Below are 26,576 nucleotides of genomic sequence, written 5' to 3'. Positions count from 1 at the left end.
CTTGCTCTGCTAAACCAATGTAACTTGTATTTACTGATTCACCTACCGTCCTCACACCAATAATAAACATTCAAAAAGGCCCAGAGAACTGGCAAGGTCTCTCTATAATGCACATATCCCATATCTGCTATACTAAAAAATGATCTGGTCAGTGTTCATTTCCTAAAATCTAAGCTAAAAGGCTTTGGAGACATACACAGTACAGATTTTAGTTTTAAAAAGAAAATGTACATGAGTAAACATAAAAATGATTGCTTAGTCACTAAAATATATTAATAAGGGGTATGTCCCCCAAGGACATGAGAATTGTGATGTTATATTCACAAAGTGTCACAGAGCAACTAAATTAAGGGTCAGAGGACTGTTATTGATGACACTATCCTGCCATCATCACACTGTTTAAAGCTACACTTCCATCCTGATACCTGTTGTTGAAGGATGGAAAAGCAGTTATAGCGTACCCATAAAAATGTATTCTAACAGTAAAAGGAGCTATACTAGTAGGCTTCCTGTTGCAATGTAACTCCCATAGGAAAATCAGTCTCTTGACTCTTAAAGTGTCCCATTACTCTGTGTACAGATTCTAGGGGTTGCTCTCTGCATCAGATTAGACTGGGTACTCTTGTTTCTACTCAGCAACATTTCTCTCTGCCTTAGCAACAACAATGTTAAGTAAAATCTACACACAAGCCACTTAAGATTATACTTTAGATGTACCATAAATTATCTAGCAAAGTATAAAGGAACTCGAAGTTTCATGTTAGAAGTTAATCTACTGGGCTTACAGGTCTGATTCTCTGGGAGCCCTTCAGAAGCCTGCATTTTAAACACTGGTGAGTTTTAAATTCTCAATGGAAATGGTGATGGCATTCACTGAACCAAGTCAGCTTAAATTACAGTACAATGGGGACATGATGCCAGGAAATTCCTTTTTTCAAATATCATATACATCAAAATACCTTTATATTCAAGTTTTCACCCATCAAACTAAGAATTCTAAAGATAATATGTGACTACATACAATCTTCATATTTCTTTACACAACTGCATGCTACTCAGTTTATATTTTTAAATGGGTCACAGAGAAACTACCAACTTTATGTAACATTAAGATTCCACATTGACATTAATGGTCTCCGTACTTCTAAAACATCACAAGTGATCTTACTGTCTTATTGAAAGGACATGCTTTACTCGTTAGCCTTTAAGAATATTAGAAAGGAGATTATATTGGAGCCCACTACTCTGGACAAGTCCCAATGAAACCTCCCATGTGCTGATGGCCAACTGCAGAGTTCAAAAAACCAGAAAGCCACAGAACAGACCTGAGACATCAAGCCCGATCTTGGGGTGGGGGTGGGGATAATCTTCAGACACCCAGCTTTATTTAAAAAAAAAATAAGCACCGTTTTCCAAGAACCTTGAACTTTTAACTGTGCCTGGAATAACTTAAGTGATGACTAAGGCTTAAAGTGCTCTTCTTAACCATGAGTAGACACATATATCTACCAAGATGACAGAAAGATGCTTTGCTTGGAAGGATAGCGAGGGGGGAAAAATAGAAAAATGTACAGGAACTTCATAATCATATTTGGCTGCCCATTACTGAACATTTTAATGGATTTAAGCAACTTGAATTATAAATACTCTCATTTAATAAAACACCCACACAATGACAAGAATGAGACTTTAATCAGTTTTAAGTGGAGTTTATAACACTAAGAGATAAAGGGTTGTTAACAAACACAGTAACAAATGGACATCTGGTTGGTATGAGGCATTGTCCTGTACACGTCATATTTGTGTATCCTCAGTGCATAGCATTTACACACAGAGCCACTGCTGCACAGCACAAGAGTATCTGAAGAGGCTGAATCAGGGAAGGCTGGTTTACAGACTGGATTTTTTAGTATATATATTCTATATGAAAACAGATCGAACTTTTGAACTGGCAGGTAGAAGGCAACTCTGCCGAGTACTAGAGTAAAAGCCCCCAGTTTAGTGCACAGATCCACCCCTTCCATCTGCATGCATGACACATTAACAGTATTTAAAGGTAAACGAGGCACTTTGTGGCAACCACAGCCATCGTTATGAACATATTGCACAAATTTTCTAAAACTAAACATGTAACTGGTAACCTACTTTTATTTTTAAAGCTGAAACATTTGATGCTGCCGGTAAACTCCACTTAAGTTTATAACCTGTGCCACAGCAAAGAATGGTGACGCTATTTAATTCAACTACCCTTTTACAATTATGGCAAAAATGTCCAAGAGGAATTACAGAGGACTTGGGATGTATGGGGCCCAACTGTAAGCCTGCTTAAAGGTGATGCCTTCAAGTCATTTCAGACACGTAAGCTGCTGCACATCCAAAAGTCTAAGAGAGCATTCCAGAAACACGGGAGAGATTACCTACAGAATGCATTTCAGGCTAATCGTGAATACTGTCATAAATAAAGTTTTAATTAGGACTCAAAACCCTTTCAGTCATAGCAATTCTTGTCAAATTCTATGGGGATGGTAACTGAAATAAAGTAAGGAGAGTATGTATAATATATATATTTATATATATAATATATATATAATGCCATTTTTCCATTTCCAATGACTACACCATAAAATGTAAGCAAGGCTTCTCAAAAACACTGAAACATTCAAAATCAAAACCCTCATTCAGACCTTCACATTCCAAAGGAAAAATATTAACAGTGCAACAGCCCATTGTAATGTCATTATTCATGACCTGGCCCTCTGGGTTACATATTGGAACAATACAAGTTATAGTTTAGCATGCTGTGCCCAAAACTAACAAAGAACAGTGTTCATCACTATCTCCAAATCATCAGCAGCTGCTTTGCATTTTAGTCAGCCACTTTCAGCTTTTAGGAAAGACAAGGGGGGTCTACAGATTTCAATGGTGAGATCTCAGGAAAAGTTGTCTCTAACTTTCTCACTTTATCAACAGTCAGTCAATGTTCATGTATCGATGTTTAAGTATAAATGTGTGAATCCTAAGAGCTTGGTTACAATTTTAAAAACCTTGTTGGTTGAGTGAAACTGATGAGGTATGGAAAATACATCAACATTATTTTCTAAGGATATTTTAGATGACGTTCTGCCTAATCTACTTACCATCAAACTATTAATGCTTCTCGAGTGGGTCCTATGCAATCTGTACTTGTAAATTAACTAGGTCAGACCACAGCTAGTGAACAATTTCAGCACCAATAAGTTATTGAAAATGGGACTTCATACCATTAAGAAATATAATGGCTGGATATTCAAATGTCAAGGTCAAGATACAATTTGAAAGACACCAAATTCGGGGGTGGGGATCCTTTTTAATAGTATCTTCACATTACCATTACAATAGTAGTTGTACTCTTGCTTTAAATTGTATGCAGTCTGGGCATATCAAACATATAATGATATTTAAGAAGTGAAATTGAAGCCCTAATCCCAACTCTACCACTATAACGAAGTGACTCAACACTGCACATTTAAGAAGATCTATTCTTCCAATAGTAAGTCGATAAAGCATCTGTAGGACAATTTCTACTGAAAAACTTAAATGCCTTATTATTCGTGCAGTGCTGAAAATTTACTGCAACTCTAATTTCTTTTTTAACACAAACAATGACTTTTTAATATACACATTATATGTATTCAGTATTCAAGTAAAATTCCCTAACAGTTAATGACATTTAAAAAATGTGCAAAACTGCAAAACTCATTGTAATAGAATGTGTAAGGTCAAAGGGGTGGGACGTCTGACAGCCACTGGACTGAGGACGCACATCATCAATCTCTAGAAAAAAAAACCTGCTTACTGTTGAATCGCAAGCTGAAATTTCCTGTGAAGAGTTACAAAATATTTAATGAGAAAAACAAACTGGCAGCCAGCACATGAAGCATCCACAGTAGGTATATGATTGAAAATTAATAAAAATAAATGTGAGGTGCTGACTGATGTAGGGACTAATAGCATCTGACTCTCAGCACTGGCCTTGATTACATGGGAGATGGAGCAGTCATTACAACTGAGAAAGCACACTGAATAAATCATTGTCAAATTTTCTGTTTCCAGCCCATTCTTTGTTGAAAGCCTCCACAACTGTATGGTTAAGTCATTGTTGCTGTGTCTCTTATCTATGACCACCTTATTTTTATGTCCCTTCATTTGTGGATTCTTAAGATGCTGTAGACGGTTCATTCCTGTACCCCAATACAATTGTACTCACTCTAGCTGCCTTTTCTAGCACCAATATGCTCTTTAAAACGCAAAAACAAACAGCAGGACAGCAGCCAATCTCTCGGATGTCCAGATTAGTAAGTGGAGCATGCTAAAGAAAGGTGCATCTAAAGAGCTGGAGATGGTATATGGTCCAGAGCCCAGCTAGAGACATTCCTTTCTGAGCATTCCCTCCATTTCCCCAACCCAAGTGCATGCATTAGAATGTAGCAAAACTCTGCAGACTTCTCTTAGCCAACTGCAAACTTATCTGTTGCCACAAGTGCAAAGGGGCAGGACGTGAACCCAGGAATCAGAGCTCTTCAGCCACTTCAGATGGTGACAGAAAATAAGGGAATAACTCCTACGTATACACATCAGCCTGTCTCCACTTTTTATAAAACTGGAATAAAATGGGAAAGTGCCATCTTTTATTTATCCTAATTGAATTTTAAATGTCCTTTTGACACAAAAAGGTATATACATGACACAGCTACACAACCTTTTTTAACTGGACAACAAGTGTCAAAACCCTGTGGATGTATAGGGTAAAACAAGATTGGTCAGGAGAAGAGAATTGTTCCTATAACTGCAATCTGACACAATGTCCTATTGCCATTTAAAAAAAAAAAAAGGTCCATTTCAGTTTATTCAAGTTTTTTTCATGGTATTTTATCCCTCTTGATAAGAAAAAAAAAATCAGACTTTTGTAATTTGTGAATGCTGATCTTCATCAAAAGGTTCATTCTCTGGATCAGAGTCAGTGGTGTCAGAATATCTATAATGATCAGGTTCATTGTCACTAACATCTGGAGTCACAGAAGTTGAACTGCTAGCCTCTGGATTTGATGGCTCCTCTACTGTTTTTGTAAAGTATAATTTCACCTAGAGAAAGAAAGTTGAAGATGAAAATGAACAATTAGAACGAGTTACATATATTAGCAAAGACATTCTGTTTTTCAGAATTACTTGAAAGTACTTTAGCAAAATCAATTCTGAAGGGCACTGCTTTTCAGATGACCTTAAGATTGCCTACTGTGCACTCAACAGGCACACTGATGAGTTGAGAGCAATTTTAAAATTCATCAGCCATAAGCATTGTATAATTCTATAAAAGTGCAAACTGAAGGCAATGGACTTACTAAATCACAAAACTCAATTTACAAGTGCTTATGTTTCAAAACATTTCTCTTACAATCTCTGAGACAACTCTATGTTTACATTAATGCCACTACACAATACTGATTAATACGGTCAACTAGCTCTAAAATCTTCATCTAATGAAAGACTGCAGGAAGCTAACAGACCACTCTGTGGTCCAAAGATGATCAGTGGCCTTTACATGCATGGCTGCAGTTCTTAAGTATTTCCATTTTAAAAGGTAAGAAACAAAAACCCAAAAGTGCAGGCAACGCGCTAAAGGACAGTCTCTAGTGAACAGCTGACAGGGACCAGATTTACATCAGATCTATACTTTCTTCCCCATTATTCAAGTCATTATAAGTTTTTCTTATAACCAACATTTGCTTTAAAAATTCCCCTTCAAAGTATGTTAGTAATTTTACCACCGCTCCCTGCCACTACTTGAGACCACCCAACCACTGCCTCTTATATGTGCTAACCATCAGGCCCACATTTCCTCTTGCTGCCACTTCAACCCCAAGCTTCTCCCTAGTTTCTGAGCCAGTCTCAATTTAGGAAGTGAACTGGATGGTTAAAGCTCAGATTACATCTTCTCTGTGCTCAGCGCTCCACACCGTCATATCAAGACTGGGTTCCTGTGACTCTGTGGAAATGACTTCGGCCACTGAAATATGCCAATCATGCCTCAGATTCTCCTTTCTGCTCTTCCTCCTTTCCCCAAATTGCTGTTCTGTAGGCCGAGTACAACTCACATATGCAAATGCACTCATTTCACTCAGACAATCCTCTTTACATACTATCCACTTGACCAGACCATCTTTGTCAGTTGCATGCTTCATAGTACTTACCTTGATATATTTGTTCAGTGACAATGTAAACAGCTTTTATCTACAAGAACTTTTTTACAATTTATTTTTTTATTGGTTGTTTTGTAGTACTTAGTGTTAAACTCAGGATATCATTCATGTTAGGCAAGCACTGTGATACATTGCCAGAGAAATATTAAAACAGTAAAACTAGAGAGAAATACATTTTAAAAGCAAGTGGTTGCCAGATGAGGCTGAGGCAGAGACACACTAGTTCAAGGCCAACCTGGGCTATATACCGAGACCTTATCTAGAAGAAATCAGAAAGCAGGCGGTTGATAGGAGTACTATGTTGTAATAATATAGAATGATAATATAATTTATGGTTGAGTTTGTTACATGTGAATGAAACAAATACAATGGAATAAAAAAAGAATTTAAAAAGGAAAAAGGAAAGACTCAAGATGGGGATGGGGAGGAGGAGAAATAATGAGATCAAGTGGAGTAATACACAGAAGAGGAAAGGCTACAGCACTCGGGAACGTTACACACTGAACAACACTGAAACAACGCCAAGCTCTTCAGCTTCGCAATCTGAATTAACCCTCCCACCCAGGTGGTTTTAACTGACCTTAAAATTTGGAGAGAAGTATCGGTTGGCCTTGTCTTTGTTTGCTTTGTCAAGATCGTTTTTTGTTAGGGTGAGTACAAGATACTCCTTGTCATTATCTGCACGCTCTATACTGCAAATGCTATCGATTTCCTGATCACAAAGACTTCCATTTTCCACTTTTTCTGACGTTTCCTCTGGTCCTGGTATGAAGAACGTATTTACCCAAAAGTGAAACATTTTGTCCTAAACAGAAAAGAAATGAAAGATGTATTTCACTTATTTAAAAATGTACCACAAACAGTCAACATATAAACCATATATTATCTATATTCTAAAATGAAGGCAAACACTTTGTGGAATATTCTTATTCATTAAGTTAGTTTTTCTAAAATTTTAAATAAAAAATAATCATGTAAGATCTGGTATCTTACTTTTTTATCTTATTCTAATGCTGGGTTTAAAAATGTTCTGAGTTATGTAGATGTAGATGTAAGCAAACTCAGGTGTTCCTACTTCAACTGAAGCCTTCAAGTTCCCTACGGCAACTATGTTTCTGTACCCTGTGTCTGCCTGGTGTCCATGGAGGCCAGAAGAGGGAGTCAGATCCCCCTAGGACTGGTGTTACAGACAATGGTAAGACACCTTATGGGTGCTGAGAATCAAACCTGGGTCCTCCAGAACACCCAGGGCTCCTAGCTGCTGAGCTATATTTTCAGCCTTTTAAAAACCTTATTGATCTCAATTATTTTAACAAAGTTGTTCAGTTGCCAATCATATTTTACTTAGAAGAAAACAAGGTAGTATTATTTAAACTTGCAAATGTAGCTCACTGATGTGTACTGATTTTCTAAAACTGGTTTTATTTAAATCAGAACAGGCATTTAATTAGTAAGGAAAAGCTATGATAAATGGAATCTAAGATATACAAATATATTATAAATATCCAATCTTCGGAGATCAGGAGTAAGAAACAGCACATCTCTAAAACTACAAGGAGACGGTGGGGTAATTATTTTTACAAACAATATAAAGCCAAGCAAGAGAGGTGGCTCATGCCTATGATCATAGTACTTGGGAAATTAAGGCAAAAAGACTGCTTTAGCTGAGCTTACTTAGTGAGTTCCAGATCAGTCTGAGCTACAAAGTAAGAATCTGTCTTCAAACAAACACAAACAAAGGAAAACAAAGAAAGAAAAACACATACACATACTTTTATGTGAACCAGTCTTACAAGAAGTAAGAGATATTGGGCAGTGATGGCACACGCCTTTAATCCCAGCACTTAGGATGCAGAGGCAGGGCGGTCTTTGAGTTTGCGACTAGCCTTGTCTACAAACCCAGGGGCTGGGGAGGCAGGTGGTTCTGCTGACATGTCTCATCAATGCCACAGAAGGGAAGGCTCTGCCAATCTAACAAACCAGTAATCAGCTCGGTAGACAGCAGAGAAATAGTCTGTCCTTACAGAATAATTTCCTAACCAAAGGCTTTAAGCAACAGGCCTGTGGTTACTCATTAAGGAATGGCTATTTCTACACAATGGAACTGAATTGCAAACCTTTTTGAGCATCTTGTTCTGTTTGTGGAAGAACTCTACTTTGATGTCACCACACACAGGCAATGGCTGAGGGAACTCAAAGTACATGAACTTGTCCTCCCGTCGAGTGGGTCCTGAATTGGAGGAATATATCTTCACCTTGAGCTGGCAGACCACAAACTGAGGATCTGCATGGTTAAATACATGTAGGATCATTTCACAAGCAATGTCTTCAACACTCAAATTATCAGAAACTATTTTAATGATAAAATAAACAGAACTATACACAAAATGATAATTCTTCATATTGACTGCTTATCTAAAACAAATCAGTAGAAATAAAATATGTAACAATATAACCAATCAAAGTAAGGACCTCTTCAATTTGAACCCTTAAGTAACGTCCTATTATAGATATGAAAATCAATTGCTACTTCACAAACAGTTAAATTCTAAGACTAGATTAGACTCTAGCAACATATTAATAATCAAAGCTTACATTAACATTATGCAAAAGACCCATCACAAACTACTTTAAGCATAAAATAACTTAAACAATTCCCGGGACTTTTGTGAACTACATAAAGGCAACTTTACAAGAATATTTTAATGAACTCTGCAAAGGCCTAAGCCTTTACAACATAGAAATATACAACACTGATCATCTTTTGACCTCCAGTCCACAAGTTTTTGTTTGTTTGGTTTTGTTTTTTTAAGACAGAGTTTCTTTGTTTAGCCCTGGCTGTCCTGGAACTAGACCAGGCTGGTCTCCAACTCATAGAGATCCCCCTGCCTCTGTTTCCCAAGTACCAACTTTTTAAAGCACAGGCAGCTTTTAAAAGTGTCAGCCAGGCAATGATGGTGCATGCCTTTAATCCCAGCACTTGGGAGACAGAGGCAGGCAGATTTCTGAGTTCAAGGCCAGCCTGGTCTACAGAGTGAGTTCCAGGACAGCCAGGGCTACACAGAAAAACCCTGTCTCAAAAAATCAAAAATACAGTGATGAACACTTTACACAGGTCCATACTAATAGCAGCCTAGAGGATAGGGGTACTGAGAGGGATCGAGATTGTGACAGGTTAGGGCACAGGCTTGTTAGTGGAGTACTTGGTAGTGGAACCTTGTGCACAAGACCTTGGGCTCCACCTTCAGCGTGCGTGCGTGCGTGCATGCGTGTGTTTGTGGGGGCCGGGGGGTGTGTGTGAAGGGGCTGTTGAATGATTTTAACTTGTGGTAGTTTGAATGAGAGTGGCCACCATAAGGCTCATATATTTGAATTCTGGCCATCAAAGAGTAGCACCACTTGAGAGGGATTAGGAGATGTGGCCTTGCTGGAGTAGGTATGACTTTTTTTTAAGAGGAAATATGTCTCTAGGGGTAGGCTTTGGGCTTCAGAAGGTCAAGCCAGACTTAATGTCTCTGTTCTTGTTGCCAGCAGATCTGGATGTAGAACTGTTGGCATATCTGCCTGTGTGCCGCCATACTGCCTAACAGGTTGACAATGGACTAATCCTCTAAAAGTGTAAGCAAGTCTCAACTAAATGGCATCTTTCCCTGACAATGTCCCCAGCTGCAGTGTACAGTAATGAATAAACGGTAGCTTTTTCTAAGGCCATTGAGAAAAACAACCTCCTGTATACCATGAGTTTCCCATTGGGATGGAAGTTCTAACATCAATTTTCTAATATTATTACAGTCCTCTGGACTTCTGAGATGCGCATCTGAATATATGCTATGTTAACCATGTTCTGAAGAAATGACTGGATCTGGACTTGACAAACAAGGATGAGAGTGTATCCTGACCCAGAAGCAAACTGATCATTTTTATTGTACAGCAACTTCTCTTCACCTAGGAAAAGTAAGATAGTAATCAAGAAGAGAAACGATGCTAGCTCCTGGTCCTTCTGCAGAAGACACTACACCATTCATCACTAGTTCTGTTTCACTCATGCCTCCTCTTCCTCCTCAGCCTAACTTGCCCTCAGTCTCCACCCTTCCCTACCACAACAACATACTAAAGGTTAAATTACTAAATATACAACTTACTAAAGGATCTTGTTCCTGATGCTTCCCACAGACATGACCTCTCACCTAGACTTGAGCCTACAGCCACACCCACCAGGTACCACAACTACTGAGTGTCTTGAGCTGGAGACTGAAGGCAAGCCTGCACTCTAGCTGAGTGAAGCACTACACCACTGAGATAGAGCTGCAGCCCCACTGCAGATCTTCACAAGCACCTTGTTCTCATCAGATTTAAAACAACTTTAAAGCAAAGTGATAATATTTATGTCTCCAAATCTCAAAACACACTTTTCATCTCCATTCTGTGAATCATCCACCTGAGGAAGATCAAAACTTGAACAAAATCTTTAGGTATGGACAAAGTGCATTTCATCGCTGAAGCAGCATCTGCCAAGTCGAAGAGCTGGCTGTGTTCCCCCTCCTACATCACAACTGTCTGTAAAACACAGAACTGCCCTTAAAACATGGCTGAAGTCCCTACAATCATCATGACACCAATAGTCCAAGTCTATTACATGCCATTCAAGATCCTGTGACAGCCAATCACATCTTCTATTTCTTGTCTAGCTCTTCTGCTGTGTTTAAGTCATCTTATTCCTATTGCCTGTAATATTTCCTTCACACTTGATGCCAAGCCAAGCTGCACGTGTTCTCCAGTGACAGACTTTCCTCGTGAAACTATGTTTCCAAAACCTTTTTGTGAACATGGCAGTTATGATTTATACATATGAATCCCATGAGCTGTATTTTAATATAACTTCAATATATAGCATTAAATCCCAGCACATAAATAAGTAACTAGAAAATTTTAAGGATTAAAAAGAATTTCATAATCACTATTTTTTAAGTGTAGAGATGTAAACATAATGTTGTGCAACTAAAAGCCAAACAAAACAGTTTACTCAGAGAGGCAAAGTAGAGCTGAGAAAACAGTCAGCACCTGTGAGGCTCCGAGCAGAGCGTCTCCTGCTACCTCCATCCTGCCTCTGCTCGGCTCTCACACTGATACCTAAACTACAGGAAGAACATGAGTTCTCATCCTTTCCCTTCTCAATGAACTTAGTGAAGTTCCTAGGCCAATTGCTTTCAATAGTCCATTGTGCCTTGTACTTACATTTTAAAAATTATACTAATATAATTAATCAATATGAAAGTTCCTAAGAACTTTCCAACAAGCTATATAAATAAATCAGGGGCCCTTAACAAAGTTGCCATACTCATGCGCAATCATACCTATCTGACAAAGAAATTGATTTTCTATATAAAAATTATTTTAGAAAAGACATACCTAAGTATTTCATGGAGACGAAAAACTAAAATCACTGACAAATTGCAAACATTCGTAAAATAATATCAAGGGATTTTAATAAGTGACATTTATCTGATTCTAGGACATTACGTTGAAAATACAAATAAAATATCCTAAGTGTAAAACATGACCGACCACCCCCCACCCGGTGGCACTTACACATTCAGTGTTTAAAAAAAAAAAAAACTGTTACAGAAAAAAGATATTGCAGCAGCTTGGCCTTACAGGGCTGTATAAAACTCCCTATATATTTTCCATACTTATCTATTCTCCCTTCATTAAGTAGTTGCTCTGGGTCCAGGTACTGGGCTTCTTATTCCTAGAGTTCTTAGCTAAGAACTCTAGCAAAGAACAGCAGAAAAGGAGAACAAGATCAAAATGACGATGGTTGGTGGGAGGTAGGCCAACAGCTGCTAAGGTAAGAAAAATCACAAGCAGACGCTATGACTTCAGACTATCAAGACTTCTTTATTTTACTAACAAGCAAGCTCAGTGAGGAGATGGCACATCCAAGTCAGAAATACACTCTTACATAAATAAGTTTTAACCTGGTAAGTTTATTTCTAAACGTTTACATATACATTTAGATATGGTTTTAAAAAAAGTTTTCCAACACACAAATGGATGAGAATTTAGACTACTTACTGCAAGTTCCGCCACTGAACATTGGAATAGTTTCAAACATCATCTTGTGAAACAACAGTGCCACTGGTCTGTAATCCAGGTGATTCTTTAACAGGTAGCTATAATAATATACATAGCGCCTCTGACTGGGAATAGTTACTCCCTGACAGACCCAGGGGAGGGGCGTGGGAAACAAAAGAAAAATAAGTCAAATTCAAAAGTAAAATTTCATTAAAGTTATTATACAAAACTGCTATAACTGGGTTATCTCAAAGTTTCTTCTTAAGTGATTAACATTTAAATCTAACTCAATATTAGAATAAATAAGAGCAATAACAAAAGAAAAGGGAAATATCAGATATTCTTAAAATACAGTTATTAAAAACCTCATTTATTCAAATATTAAATAATGCTCTGATCTATGAACCCAATAAGCAAAGGCAGGCACTGCGTGTTCAGACAGCCAATGGTCTCTGTACTACCAAGGTTCCTCACACAGACGGATTTATTAGGCATGCCGTCTTCACAAACCTGCTTACCTACTTTCTAAGCAAAAGCATATATATCAGAATCAGCACACTAGAGAAATGTGCTGCCTCTATGCAGAAAAAGCAGGAAAAAATGAGATTCTGACCTTAGAGTCCAAAAAAAAAAAAGAGTATGCAGCTGAATGCTAAACACACTCAATACAACCTGTTACGAGAGGCACTAAGGGTATCCTTATGATATAACCATTCCTTGGAGACATTAGGGAAACATAGAATGGCTTAGAAAATATTACAAATATTTAAAAGACATAATTCATGTAACATTTAAAAGGGGAACCTAACCAGGAATGGTGTCCCACCACTAAAGGACCTGAAGCAAAGGACTGCTGTTCCAAACCAGTCCAGGACGTATACAGTTCAAGGCCAGACAGAAATCAATCAATCAATCAACCAATCAACCAACCAATCAATCAATCTCTACTTTTCCACACACATCACCCACACCTGAGGCTGAAATGACTCAATCAGTAAGCATGAACAACCCAAAACCCATGCATATTTTTTTTTAGTTCTTTTTTAAATATATTGTGAGTGTTTTGCCTACATATATGTATGAGTGCCATATGTATACCTGGTGCCCACAGAAACCAGAAGGCATGCCACAGAACTGGAGTTAACAGATGTTTGAAAGCCATTGTGTAGGTACTAGGAATTAACCTGGGTCCTCTGCAAAAACAACAATGCTCAAAACCACTGAGCTGTCACTTCAGCCAACATACCCCCATGCATATACACATTTTTAAAAGGCACCATGTAACCATATGTGCTTCTAACTTCAGCACTGGGCAAGCAGAGACAGGCAGATTCTTGGGATTCACAGGATAGCTAGCCTAGCCTACTTGGTGAATTCCAGACCAATGAGAGACCCTGACTGAACAAGACGGATGGCACCAGAGGATGGACATCCCAAGGAACATCTGATCGTTCCTACACAGACCGACAACAGACAGACACACACCATGTGTGTAATAATTCATTTACTAATGAATTAATATTTTTCTACTCATAATACAACTTAGTAAAAAAATCAATATAAGGCAAATAATAAGTATTAAGTCTAACAGTTTAAAATAAATAGCAGTTTTGGCATGGCAGTATCCTCTTGGAATCTCAGTACTTGGGTACCAAGATAGTAAGCTTAAGGCCAGCATGACCTATGTGAGGTCCAGTCTCAACAAACAGAACTGCAGAAAATGGGTATTTTATGTTACAATGCTCTTTAATCTACTGATGGCATCTAAACTTCTTTTGTGATAAGAACTCTAGACATAAACACTCTTCTAAGGGGGAAGAAGACAGCTTAAAAGGTAAAAGGGATAAAAGAAAGACAGCGATTAGCAAATGCAGGAATGTAGGCTCTGACCCCATTCTCTTTCTCTGTCTTTCACTGTCCCTCTGCTCTATATGTGTATCAAAATGTATAAGTGGCAATATACGACTTTAATCCCAGAACTCAGGAGGAAGAAAGAAGCTGATGGGTCTCTGTGCATTCCAAGGCAACCAGGGCTACAAAGAGAAGCCCCGTCTCAAAAACAAAAACGAACGAACAAAAATGGATATAAACCACTTGAAATCATGATTGGCAATTTAAGATTTTGGCTAGAGTGAAAAATCACAGACTAAATAGTCAAAGCTTATATTTGAATTCTGTCTAACTAAATACAAACTTTGATTGGCTTCTTTAAAAAAGTGAATGCAATAACATGAACCTCCTTAATAGAATTTACATGAGGATAAAACAGTAAATTCAGTTATACAAAAGAAGTTTAAATAAACCAAAAAAATTACAAATACTAAGTAACAGTCATAGAAATGATAGTTGTATAAATGTTGGAATAGGTGAAATTTTATTTCTCTATATTTTTCTTTATGTTTTTTTTTTAAGCTGGAATTCCTCTTTGTGTAGCTCTGGCTGTCCTGGAACTTGCTCTGTAGACCAGGCTGGCCTCAAACTCACAGACTCACAGAGACCTCTCTGCCTCTGTCTCCTGAGTGCTAGCAGTAAAGGCATGCAATGCCACTGCATGGAATATTTTCTTTTTTAAAAAACTAGCAAGGCCATGCTAATTTGAAGAACTGTTACAAAGCATTAACATTAAGGAGTATCCTTAATGTTTAAATTTAATATAAAGTTCCTATTAGAGCAAAGTTATCACTGACAGTTGTGGAGGTCAGGGTATAGCATAGCTAATCAAGTTAGGGGAAATCAGTAGGCAGGAAATGGATGAGGACAGTTGTTTTTAACAACATAAATTTCTGAACCATATTAATTTATTTCTAGCCAAAAGATTAAAGAAAATTTAAGCTGTATAAAGCATGTGGTAGCACATGCCTGCAGTTGCAGCTCTTGAGAAGATGAGACACTCTGGGTCAAAGTTAACCCCTGGGCCACATGAGACCCGATCGTAAAATCTTTAAACAATTATTTAAAAGAAACTCAATGCAAGTTGATACCAGAGGGTTGTCAAGTTAGTAGCTGATAATGTTCAGATGGCATTTCTCTTGCTCTCTAGTTTTTGGTACACATTTTACATTTGTGTACAGCAATAAACAGTTCTCAACATTATAGGCTTTCTCAAGTGATGGGAAGGATACCAATTATATGACCGTCCTTTTGAAAAGAGCTGGGTTGATATGTAAGTGAACAGTACTCAGATCAACAGCAGTTGTGTGAACACAGCTCACAGAGCTCAGAGGCAGTGGTGGAGCAGAGGGAAGCCTGAACTACGCAAGGCCTAGGCAGCAAGGGGAGGCCAGAGCGCTGTCCACCAGCTAGGATTTAACTGTCTAGGTGAACACAAACATGTGCTACATTATTTGTCTTTGAGTCAGTTACAAAAACCCAGATTTAACTGTCAGCACTATTCAAAAAACACCAGCTCTGTTTCTTGTAGTCAGTGTTCGATTTGCTAGTCCAAATAGTTCATTGTTTCCTCAGTTCACTCATTTATATTTTTGTTTTATTTTCTACTGGTGAATAATCAATGTATCTTTCTTCAAATGGCTCAAAAATTATTTAAGAAAATGGCCGTAAATTTCCATACCGACTTGAATTAAACTTTAAACTGCAGCTCTACTCAACTGTCATCAAGAACAGGTAATAGGGCTCTGCTATCAAGGCTTGTGGGGGTCTGTAGTCAGTCTGTCTAATGAGTTACTAACCTAAGTAAATGGATACCTCGAAGCATTTAGGTGCTAATTTTATTACCTTCTTCAGTGTGTACATATTTTACTTTGTGCCTCCTTAGAGTATATCTTTTTATTTTCCTTTTATAGCTTTTGCTTAACAAATCTGAATCCTTTTGGCACAGAAGTTCATAACATCTTAGTGTCTATATGATGTATCTCCTGTGTTAGTGTAAAATTACATCTTTGACCAGTTTTATGGTTTTTATTATTTATTCAGACTAAATGCCTGTCACCTGCTTTGGAATTTTACATTTTCCTAGTGTGTTTTTCATTAATTCTTCTTTTTTTAAGCCTTGGCTACTTGATGCTAATTACTTTTTCTCTTTTGGTTTTTCAAGACAAGTTTCTCTTGGGTCTTGGAATTCATAGAGATCCACCTGCCCCTGCTTCCCAAGTGCTAGGGATTTAAGGTGTGTACTACCTTGTGTGGTTGGCTCTTTGAAAAACAGACTTATATGGAGGACACACATCTTTGAGATTTATAATACTGCCATAAGACTACTATACTGGATTAGCATGGAACAATACAATATGTAATGTATGTTCATCTTCTATGTATTCAGAATCTCGATGATCTTCTATAAGGTAAATTCACAACTTAGATTTCTTAAAGAAGTAATTCTCTACTTGAGCAAACTTTCCTAGTGAACTGAAAAATATTTTCCATGTCTAAACTCCTAAGTAATATAAATGTTTCAACCTAAAAAGTATTTGCTTGAAGAGGAAACCTACGTTCTGAATGACCACAATAAATAACAAAGCAATAATTCAATAAACAAAAGAATGTGGTTATTAATATTATGACAACAAATAGTAGTTATTGTAGCTACTTTCCAATGTTCAAAACACATTTCTATTATTCCCATAACACTGCAGGGTATATACAGTCACATGTTTTAAGACAGGGTCTCATTACATACCCCAGGCTAGCCTCAAAGTGGGTACCTATTGCTTCAGGCTCCAACAGTGGAGATTACAGGCCTCTTTGACTCCCCAGTCAACCATGACAACCTCAATTTCCTTCCGGGGGGAGGGCTAGCCTCAAACATGCTACAGTATCTGATGGTGGCTTTGACTCCTGATCCTCTTGACTCCACCTGCCAAGTGCTGGGATTCCAAGCACACTGTGGCCAGCCTTGTGGCCTCTTCTTTAATAAGAAACGGGTAGGACTGCACATGCTTATCTTGCTCATATGAAGTATCAGACCTAAATGAATCTGGCTCAGGTGACCTGAAAACAGGAATGCTATGTGACTTGAATGAAGCCATAACGTCTCTTAATTCAGTTTTCCCTGTATAAAGAACCTCTAAAGTTGGGAATATATAATGCTTCAGTTCTATGAACCATAACTTACAGAATCTCTGCCACAAAGGTGACACAGATCAATTCTAGCCAACACTCTTTCCTCACCTGGATTTTCTTTAGAAGCTATAATGATAGTTTTGTGGTTTATGGGTGTTGGGCCTATTCTTCAATTCAGATGACTTTCTAAGAAGATTCCACTCACTAGAAAAATATTTGGTTCAAAAAAGAGGTAGATGTGGGTTGGAGAGATGGCTCAGTGGTTAAGAGCACTGATTGCTCTTCCAGAGGTCATGAGTCCAATTCCCAGCAACCACATGGTGACTCACAACCATCTGTAATGGGATCCGATGCCCTCTTCTGGTGTGTCTGAAGACAGCTACAGCGTACTTAAATACTTAAAATAAATAAATCTTTAAAAAAAAAAAAAAATCAGCCAGGCAGTGGTGGTGCACGCCTTTAATCCCAGCACTTGGGAGGCAGAGGCAGGTGGATTTCTGAGTTCGAGGCTAGCCTGGTCTACAGAGTGAGTTCCAGGACAGCCAGGACTACACAGAGAAACCCTGTCTCAAAAAAGGGGAAAAAAAACAAAAAAAAAAAGGTATACCCTTTAAACCTGGGAAATCAGAACCTATTCTAGGAACGTCTCATCAAATGGGTGTTCTTTTCCCATTTCAGTTAGCTAGGAGTGCAAGCCTAAGGCTAGGGGACCACAGCTTGGTATTACTTGCAAAGATCCTATCTGAATAAACATAGGCAAGAAAGAAAAAGGGAAGAGTGTAGAAAGGAGAGATTCTTGACATCTACTGAGCATTTAGAGCCAGACCCAACCATTTAGGTTATACTAGTCGATAAATGTCTCCCTCTTTGTCTTCTGTCTCTTTTTCGGGTTTCTCTAACATAAAACTGAAAAACTCGCACATTCAAAACAGCAATTTTTCTCTTTTTTTGCTGTTAGTTTTTATTTTAGGAATCAAAGAGAAAAGGAAAAAAATTAAGTAGAGCTTAGTATAGCAGGGCGAATACAAGGTTCAAAATTAGGAAGCCAGGTTTTGAGTGTGACAAAGAAACACTATGATTTAAGGCAGTGTGGTCTTGGCAGATGGGCTTTGTATTAATATCGCTTAAATCTTTCAAAGCATAAAATTGCACAGCTTTATGAATCTATGGACTGCTAGATAACAGCCCCAACAGTATGCATCAGAAGAGAACACATGATAATTGATATTACAAGAAAATTACACTGAGTTTTTTGCTTAACAACAGTAACTATAACCTGTTTGGTTTAAAAATAAGGACTAAGCAAGGAATTTTCATGAGGGAGTTTAATAAAAAAACATTGATAATAGGTTATAAAAGTTCACTCGTCACAGAAAATAGTGAAATTTCTTGAAATTAAGCTTATCATTACTTTAGTAAAGTTGACAAACTGAGGTAGTGAGCTAATCACATACACATTCTCTCTTTCTCTCTCTCTTTCTCTCTCTCTCTCTCTCTCTCTCTCTCTCTCTCACACACACACACACACACACACACACTCACTCAAAACACACATACCTTTCTAATAGCCAATTTGAAAGCAAAGAAAACTGAAATCTTTTCAATCTTTTCCCTTAAAAGTTTAATAAAAGAAAACAGGCATTAAGATTATTTTCCTTGCCACTGCTGAAGGCTGGGAAGAGCAGTGGCTAAGTGTGGTTAGTGACAGTGTCTTTCTCTCAAGTTTGGGAAATCATTCCAAAATCTGCACTCACTAGCATTCTGGAAAGGTCTTACTCTTTCTTCATAGTTTACATACTGCATTACAGCACTGAAATCTAAGTGCATTTGCAAACAGCAAAGAACAAGTGGGAACCAACCCCAGAAGGTAATTTACAGCAGGCAGGGCTGGGGGGTAGGGGGTGCAAGTATGGTCAGTCAGGAATTATCCTCAATGACTTTGGGTTTGGATAATTTGCTACCTTTTCATAAAGCAAACTATCAACTCTACAAGTAACTAATTTCCAGTGAAGTGGGTAACATTGTTACTGAATAAAGGTATGAGTCTTTATTCCCTTGAGCAATTACTTCACCGTTGGGTTATTTTTTCTTTATAGGAAGTAGCAACTGTTGAACTTCATTGCAATATTCAAAACCTGAAGTACTGTTCCAGCAAAGAACACAATGCTACATTTTATGGTCGGCTCCCAAATCCAACCTGCACCTGTCAAGACCTGATTACACTACTTTGAGAAAGTACTGTAAGCAAAAGCAAAACTACTTTAAGCAAAGTCTACATACAATTTTTTTTCACAACAGGCCAATTGCCTCCTCCTTTAACATAAAAGAAAGATGAAGATTCTGTACCAGAATACAAATTTCTTCAGCTTCTTATGGTACCTCCATAGTTAAAATTACAAATATAAACAAAATAATGCAGACAATTCTAGTAATATTAATCTCTTAAAAACTATAAAGCAGATTTAAGTCTTAATCTCCAGAAGTTCACACTTACAGTCACGAAATATAAATGCAGAGACACCAAACACAAGTAGCACAAGGGTAAGCAGAGGGACTCCTAGCTAGCATACAAGCAGGATTCCACTGCATACGTGGCCACTCTGAGTAGTCAATTCTGTAAGATTCTTCCAGGATGAATTTCTCAGTTGTATTAAAGCAGCTTTACTATGCTCAGTTAAGTTTCTTGCAAGGAAAGCAAGCTAAAACGTATCCATCATTGCACTCTGAGCATCAGCCAAGGAGTGTGCCTTTGAAGGTTTGTTTCATTGTTTATGCTTTGTTACTAGCGAGTTTCACTAGGACATTTCCACATAGAGGTATGGCTGCACTTCCTTCTGAGTCACCTCCCTCCCTAAATAGTTCCTCTTCTGCATTCCTGTGTGGAGCAGGTTCCACTCTTCCCTTCACCATCTTCCCTTCAGATCTCCCTCCCCCAAAGGTCTCCATTCTAGTTTGACGGTATGCATACCTCCAATCTAGGTTCTTCCCATGAGAGAAAACAAGTTTTTCTGATCAAATGTTTTACTTAAAATAATGACTTCTAGTTCCATTCTCTTCCTATAAATGCCATTTTTCCTATAAAAGCCATTTCTCTTTACATTTAAAAGCTTTGAGAAGATTAAGTTGCAAAAATTATAAGGAAATGCACAGCATTATAGTTACAAAACTAGCAATCTCACCCTGGAGATTTTAGCTTAACCTGGAGATTAAACACTCTAAGATTTTAATCTGGAGGGTTATTAAACACTACAATTTATAAAGAAAAGCATAAAACTGAGAAGCCTTTGCAAACCATCAGCAACAAACACGGAACCTTTCAGGAAAGCCTATAAAGAGGTAATATCCTCAATGTGTTTCAGAGTTGCCTTTGCAGTTCAGAATCTGTAAGCTTGATAACATACAGAGAAATTTAACAACACAGTAAGAGACTTGTTTCTACTCTAAATGCTGTCACGAACTGACACCTGAACTCTGAACTGAACTCTGCCACCAATTCTGATCACTACAGTTCACTTTTTCTGGGCCTTGATGTAATCTATAAAAAAAGCATTCCTGGGGAAGGAATAATCTTAAAGCTTTTATCTGTATGTAGGTTTCTAATGCTACTGTAGCCTAAAATGCAAAAGCAACCATTTTAGTAAAACACAGCTTGGTCAACAATATTTGTTCATAAATTCTTTCTTGTTTTTAAATAATAAAGAATGAAGGCAGGAAACATAAGGATTCTCCTTTAGGTCTGTGTATAAACATCTAAAACACTTGTCTAGGTATATTAATTATGCATCAGCTAAGCACAGTAGATCCTACTGATGTGGCTGTAAGATGTTAAATTACTTAAGGAGTCTTAGTATAACACAATGGCTAAACATCAAATGCACCAGCTACATCTCTAATAATGTGCACAGCTCTGCATCTTCTATTTACATTAGAGTATCATTTTCATGTGGGAGAAATGGCCAAGAGATGGAGAGTGTCTGCTGCTAAGAACAGTTCTATGGAGGACACAGGTATTATTACATTTCACCAAATGACACCAGAAGCTTCACATTTCACTCATAAATATCTTTTTACTCTGGCCCTACTTTGTAACATTTCCCAAGGCTTCTTGTCACTTCCACAAACACTGTCTCCTCTTTTCTAGAGGGAAACAGAACTGATGCCACCAGACTGTAAGTCTAGTGTGTCTTTATACTGCAGATTACCATGAGACCTCAGCTTCTGAGGTGGGCCTCCCAAGCCTAACCTGGCCTCCTGCACCTAATCTGGGCCCCCTATGCCTAACCTGAATTCCTGCATTTACCCTGGCCTGGAAACAGAGAAACTTACAGGAAAGTTCAAGTCTTGCTCTTAACCTTGAACATAATGAGACAAACTACGCCAGCATCTCATCACTCTCTACACACACTGACAATTCTGAAGAAGTGAAGGGAGAAAGACAGGATGGGGATAGCAGAGCTTAGAAGCCTAGGCAACCCCACACCCATTATTTGTCTCAAGTAAAAACCCTTGTCTGAACTAGCAAACAAACAGCATCAAACAGCATCAAAGCAAAACAAAAGGGTCATGTAGTTTTTTAACATGATGAGTCAGACAGACAAGGGCTGAGGATTAGCTTACTGGTAGAATGTATGTCCATGTATAAGGCCCTAAACTCAATCCTCACCATCACAAAAGGGGAATGGGAGAAAGAGAAAGAAAAATCAAAACAATAACAACAAACAAGCAAACAAAAACAGAAAAAAAAGTCAAGTAGCTGAGGCTCCTAGCAGGAAATGACTGAGAGCTGCACGGCTTCAGTCAAATCGTCTCCTCCATGTCTCCAAAGCCAACATTGCTCTCTCAAAGCATGAAGCAGGCCACAGACAGAAGTACCACTTTACTAGTAATTGAACTCTTAGTGTAATCAGTGCAAAGTTTCCATCAAATATATGCATGGCAATAAAAATAAATGAATAATTAATCAGCAAATAATTTAAGGTCTTTTAAAGAAAGGGTCCTTTTTGAAAAAAAAATTTTTTTAATGGTGACATTTCTTTGCCTCTGTCTCTCAGGCATACCTAAATGGGTGAATGGATAGATAGATACAGACAGACAGACAGAGGATAAATAAATAAAATTTTTAAATCCCCTTGAAGAAAGAGAAACTGCACCTGGTACTGGAAACTACCTAGGGCTAGGGAAGTCATGCATCTTGAAAGAGAACCTACAACTACTAATTTACTAAATCAACATAATCCATAACTATACTCTAAATTTATCTTTATACCAATAGATAAGTGTAGTGCTTTAACCCTCATCAAGGAAATTTCTCTAAGTAGCACAAGGAGTACACTGCAGAAAACCACAACAGTTCAAAACGCAGAGTTGTAGAGCCTAGTTCCAACTGAGCCATCTACAATACAACACCTGCACCTTCAGCTCAGGGATCATTGTAGAAAAAGGGTTAGAGAGACTGTAAGAGGCAGAGGATCAGGGAGTCTGCTGTGAGATTGTCTACTGGCACTGTCAGAAGCTACACCCATAAAGTCTCATCAACATGACTACCAAACATGAGCTGAGCAAGGAAGACAACAGACATGCTAGAATGGGAGAAAGCTGACCAGGCCTAAAAGATCTGCTTGTAACTAAGAAATGCTAGGAGGGAAGAGCATACCAACTGGTTATCCAAATGATAAGCCCTAAAAACACATCCACAGTTTGTCACACACACACACACACACACACACACACACACACACACACACACACTACACTCATTATATAATTTATTATAGTCTCAAAACTTGTATTAAAAAAATCTTAATGTAAAAAAGTTAAATAAAAATGGCTAAGAACACCCCTCGCCCTCAAGAACCCACCATACTCTGTAGCAATTTCACCTATAGCTCCTCTGGTTTCCCTGTACTAGGAAAGGTGGCTGAGCTCTCTGACCTGGTCACTCATTCCTCTGGGTAGCAAAATTCTATTAATCCTAAGAGACTCTTTTCTAATGTTGTGAAAAGTTCCCCTGCTGATGAACATAAGACTTAAATCATAGCCTGTGCATGATTTGTCACGAAAAACATACTGCTGTGAAAGACCCGAATTCATGAGAGCCAGGACGTTCCACCAAGAGATTCTCAAGAGTTTGTCAACAGACACGAGGAACTATGCAGCTCTTCACTGCACACCAGGTCCACTGATATCCAGAAGCCAGACAACACTGTGCTGTCAAGCAGTCTAATGCTTTACCCTGAAAACTAAAATGGTCTATAATCTTTTCCTGCCCCGCAGCTAATGATTTTGAAGGCAAAGAAACTAATACATAATCGTATCTAGTCTTAGAGATTTTAATTGGTCTGCTTTAATTGGTCAAAAAACATATATGTTCCATATTTCTTTCATATGTGAGATATGAGATTTCATAATTTATTTTTACCAATGGAGAATAAAAGTAACACTGGAGAGCAAGGATGATATAAGAGTCAAACAATGACAAGCTTTCAACTTGCTTTTTAAAGTTGTGTAAACACAGCCCTCTCACCAACCCATCCAGATAGCCGCTGTTCTCAGGTAAGGGGTACTGATCTTTTAAGTGGGAGAAATAAGACATAATTTGTGCCAGGCGGTGGTGGCACACGCCTTTAACCCCAGCACTTGGGAGGCAGAGGCAGGTGGATTTCTGAGTTCAAGGCCAACCTGGTCTACAGAGTGAGTTCCAGGACAGCCAGGGCTACACTGAGAAACCCTGTCATGAAAAAAGCAAAAAAACCAAAACAAAAACAAAACAAAAAAAAAAAACCAAAAACAAAAAACAAAAAACAAACAAAAAACAACAACAACAAAAAACAAACAAACAAACAAAAAAAGACATAATTTGTTAGAGGTTCCTTTTTATTCTGTTTTTAAGTCTGAGGGCAAATGGAAGCTACCAACAACAATTTATGGTTATGTATATACTATACACATGTCAAATAACAGAACATTTATACATTTCATCAGGAATCAGAGTTGAGGAGTGTCTAGCTTAAATCTGATTTTCCAGCTCATGACTTTTACTGCATTAAAGATGTAATTTTGTGAACTCCCATCAATAAATAGTCTTGATATCCTTATACAAACTCAAAAGTTACAATGACAGGGTTTGATAAAGCAGGTGAAAGAGAAGTTCAGGACCCACCAGGACGGCTGCAGCCACAGACCTTAGTGTAATGGCCATGGCCCAAAGCTAAGCCAGACAAAATCAGGGATCAAAAAAGAAAAAAAAAAAAAGGAGAAGGAGGAAGAATGGAGTAGAAGAGGGAGAAGACAGAAGAGAGAGGAGGCAGCGGGGCACAAGTCCAAATTTAATACTAGAATCAAGTTTCAAATGTCTTACTCCCCAGAGCAGCCATGTCCAACCCTTGACATTGCAAACTGTTACTGTCACTTACAATGTCTACAAAAAGACTGCAAAACAACTCAAAGGTTAAGTAAGTTTATGAACTTGTGTTAGGCCACATTCACTCCTACCCTAAGCTTTTCAATTCATCTGAAGTAATATAGGCACTGTCCTTGGAGAAAGAAAAACATATTAGAATTTCCACCATCTAACAAAATGGGTCCTCTGAAAAAGCAATACAAGAATTTGCTTTTGTTTTCAATTTTACTATAGACAAAACATGTCACTCATTTTCAACAGTCTTTAGTTTTCTGAATAACCAATGAATCTTTGATTAGTTTACTATATTAGTGAATACCCCTATCAGAAAATGTTTTATTATAACATCAAATTAAATACCGTGCTTTACTAGATAGTGGCATTCAAATTGTCATCAAAATCCATCCTATGTGCCTAGCACCTACTCCAGGTAGGTCTCGGATGTTCTCTGTACAGTTAAGGAAGAGGGCAGGGACACCAGGGCTGAGGGATACACTAAGTGGATACAACTGGATAACCACAATGTAATGTTTCTCAAAGCATCACCCACGTGCTATAAGTAGATTCAGACTTTATTTGTTGGAACAAGAGGTTTGGAAACCGGTTGTTCTATAAATTCTTAGTCCACAAAGAGGAGGGGAAGTGAACAGCTTACCTTTTTGTCTCTGGTCCTTACTTCCCCATAAAAATCTAGGGCCTCTTGTGCCTTTAAAAATTTGCCCCGATGCAATAAATATGCACAAATCATTACACCAGTCCGTCCCTTTCCAGCTTTACAGTGAATTGCTGCAACATGATTGTCATCTTCACTTAGCCATTGGTCAAGATCTTCACAGAAGGGTTTGATAAGTTCTAGCTGTGGTGGGTTATGGTCTTCAAAAGGATACTGTGCAACTGTTGCAAAAAGATAATCCCAGTGTAAGAAAATTTAAAAGTTTTAATTAATAAACATAAGTTAACTTTAAAAATGTTATCTATAAACTTACTGGTGCTTAAAAGCAGCCTAACTTTCAGGAAATTTTAATTTATTACTCATCAAACCTAGACTTTAAAGAAAGTATTTTACTAATTTTTAAATGTATTCATTAGACAAGGAAACAAGCATTGTGTTCCTCATCCAGGAAGGAGGAGTCTGTGTATGAAGGGAACACACAGCCTATCAGTACAGCTGAATGCAAGCGCATGTCACCCAGGCCTCTTATCAAGCAGTGACTTCTACAGGAGCGATAACAGACATGACTACGTCATCGTATGACATGCTCTGAAGAATACTAATAGTCAACTATGGAAAAGACTGGCTTTTCTATCTCATAATAAAATTACCCAGTGACTTATTTTTAAAATGGTCTCACAAACATTATAATTGCATATACACAAGATTAATCACTCAGAAAAACATACAACTGAAGTAAGTTTGCCAAGTTAGTTTTCAGATTTTTTTTCACATGAATTAAGAATCTAAAACGTCTTTGTTCTCTATAGTCAGAGTTAAGTTTTGAAGGTAAGGTGCTATTGTCTGGAAGCAAGACTTCAGTTCTATCACTACTAGTTTTTATCTTACTAGTATCTGCTTTGATTCTATCCAATTGAGATCCTTAAATCCTGGCATGAACTCTAGGGATGTAACTTAGTTCGCAAAGTGCTTGCTAAGCCCTGGGCTCATCCCTGCTTTGAGTAAACACACAAATGAGGATGTAGTACAAGTCTGTAATCCTAATTCTTGGGGGGATGGGAGGGTGAAAGCAGGAGGATCAGGGAATCACAAGTTTTAAAGTCAGCTAAACAATGAGTTCAAGGTCACTCTGGGACACTGAGACCCTGTCTTAAAATTTAAAAAAAAAAAAAAA

The 26,576-nt window shown here is 37.9% G+C and overlaps 1 protein-coding gene across 1 annotated transcript in view; it reads right to left on the bottom strand.

Moving 5' to 3' along the window:
- Positions 1-1,672: 1,672 nt before the first annotated feature.
- Pten (phosphatase and tensin homolog) overlaps positions 1,673-26,576 on the bottom strand; it is a 64,961-nt gene continuing 40,057 nt past the window's right edge. The window contains exons 5-9 of the mRNA XM_031390108.1: positions 25,385-25,623; positions 12,312-12,453; positions 8,354-8,520; positions 6,817-7,041; positions 1,673-5,121 (exon numbers count right to left, since the gene is read on the bottom strand). Of these exons, the coding sequence (XP_031245968.1) occupies positions 4,936-5,121; positions 6,817-7,041; positions 8,354-8,520; positions 12,312-12,453; positions 25,385-25,623 (959 nt within the window). The 3' untranslated portion in view covers positions 1,673-4,935. The remainder of the gene's footprint in view (positions 5,122-6,816; positions 7,042-8,353; positions 8,521-12,311; positions 12,454-25,384; positions 25,624-26,576) is intronic.

This window comes from Mastomys coucha, unplaced genomic scaffold, assembly GCF_008632895.1.
Source record: "Mastomys coucha isolate ucsf_1 unplaced genomic scaffold, UCSF_Mcou_1 pScaffold21, whole genome shotgun sequence".
NCBI lineage: Eukaryota > Metazoa > Chordata > Mammalia > Rodentia > Muridae > Mastomys > Mastomys coucha.
Note: the sequence above shows the minus strand (reverse complement) of the source record. Positions and strands in the feature narration are given on the sequence as shown.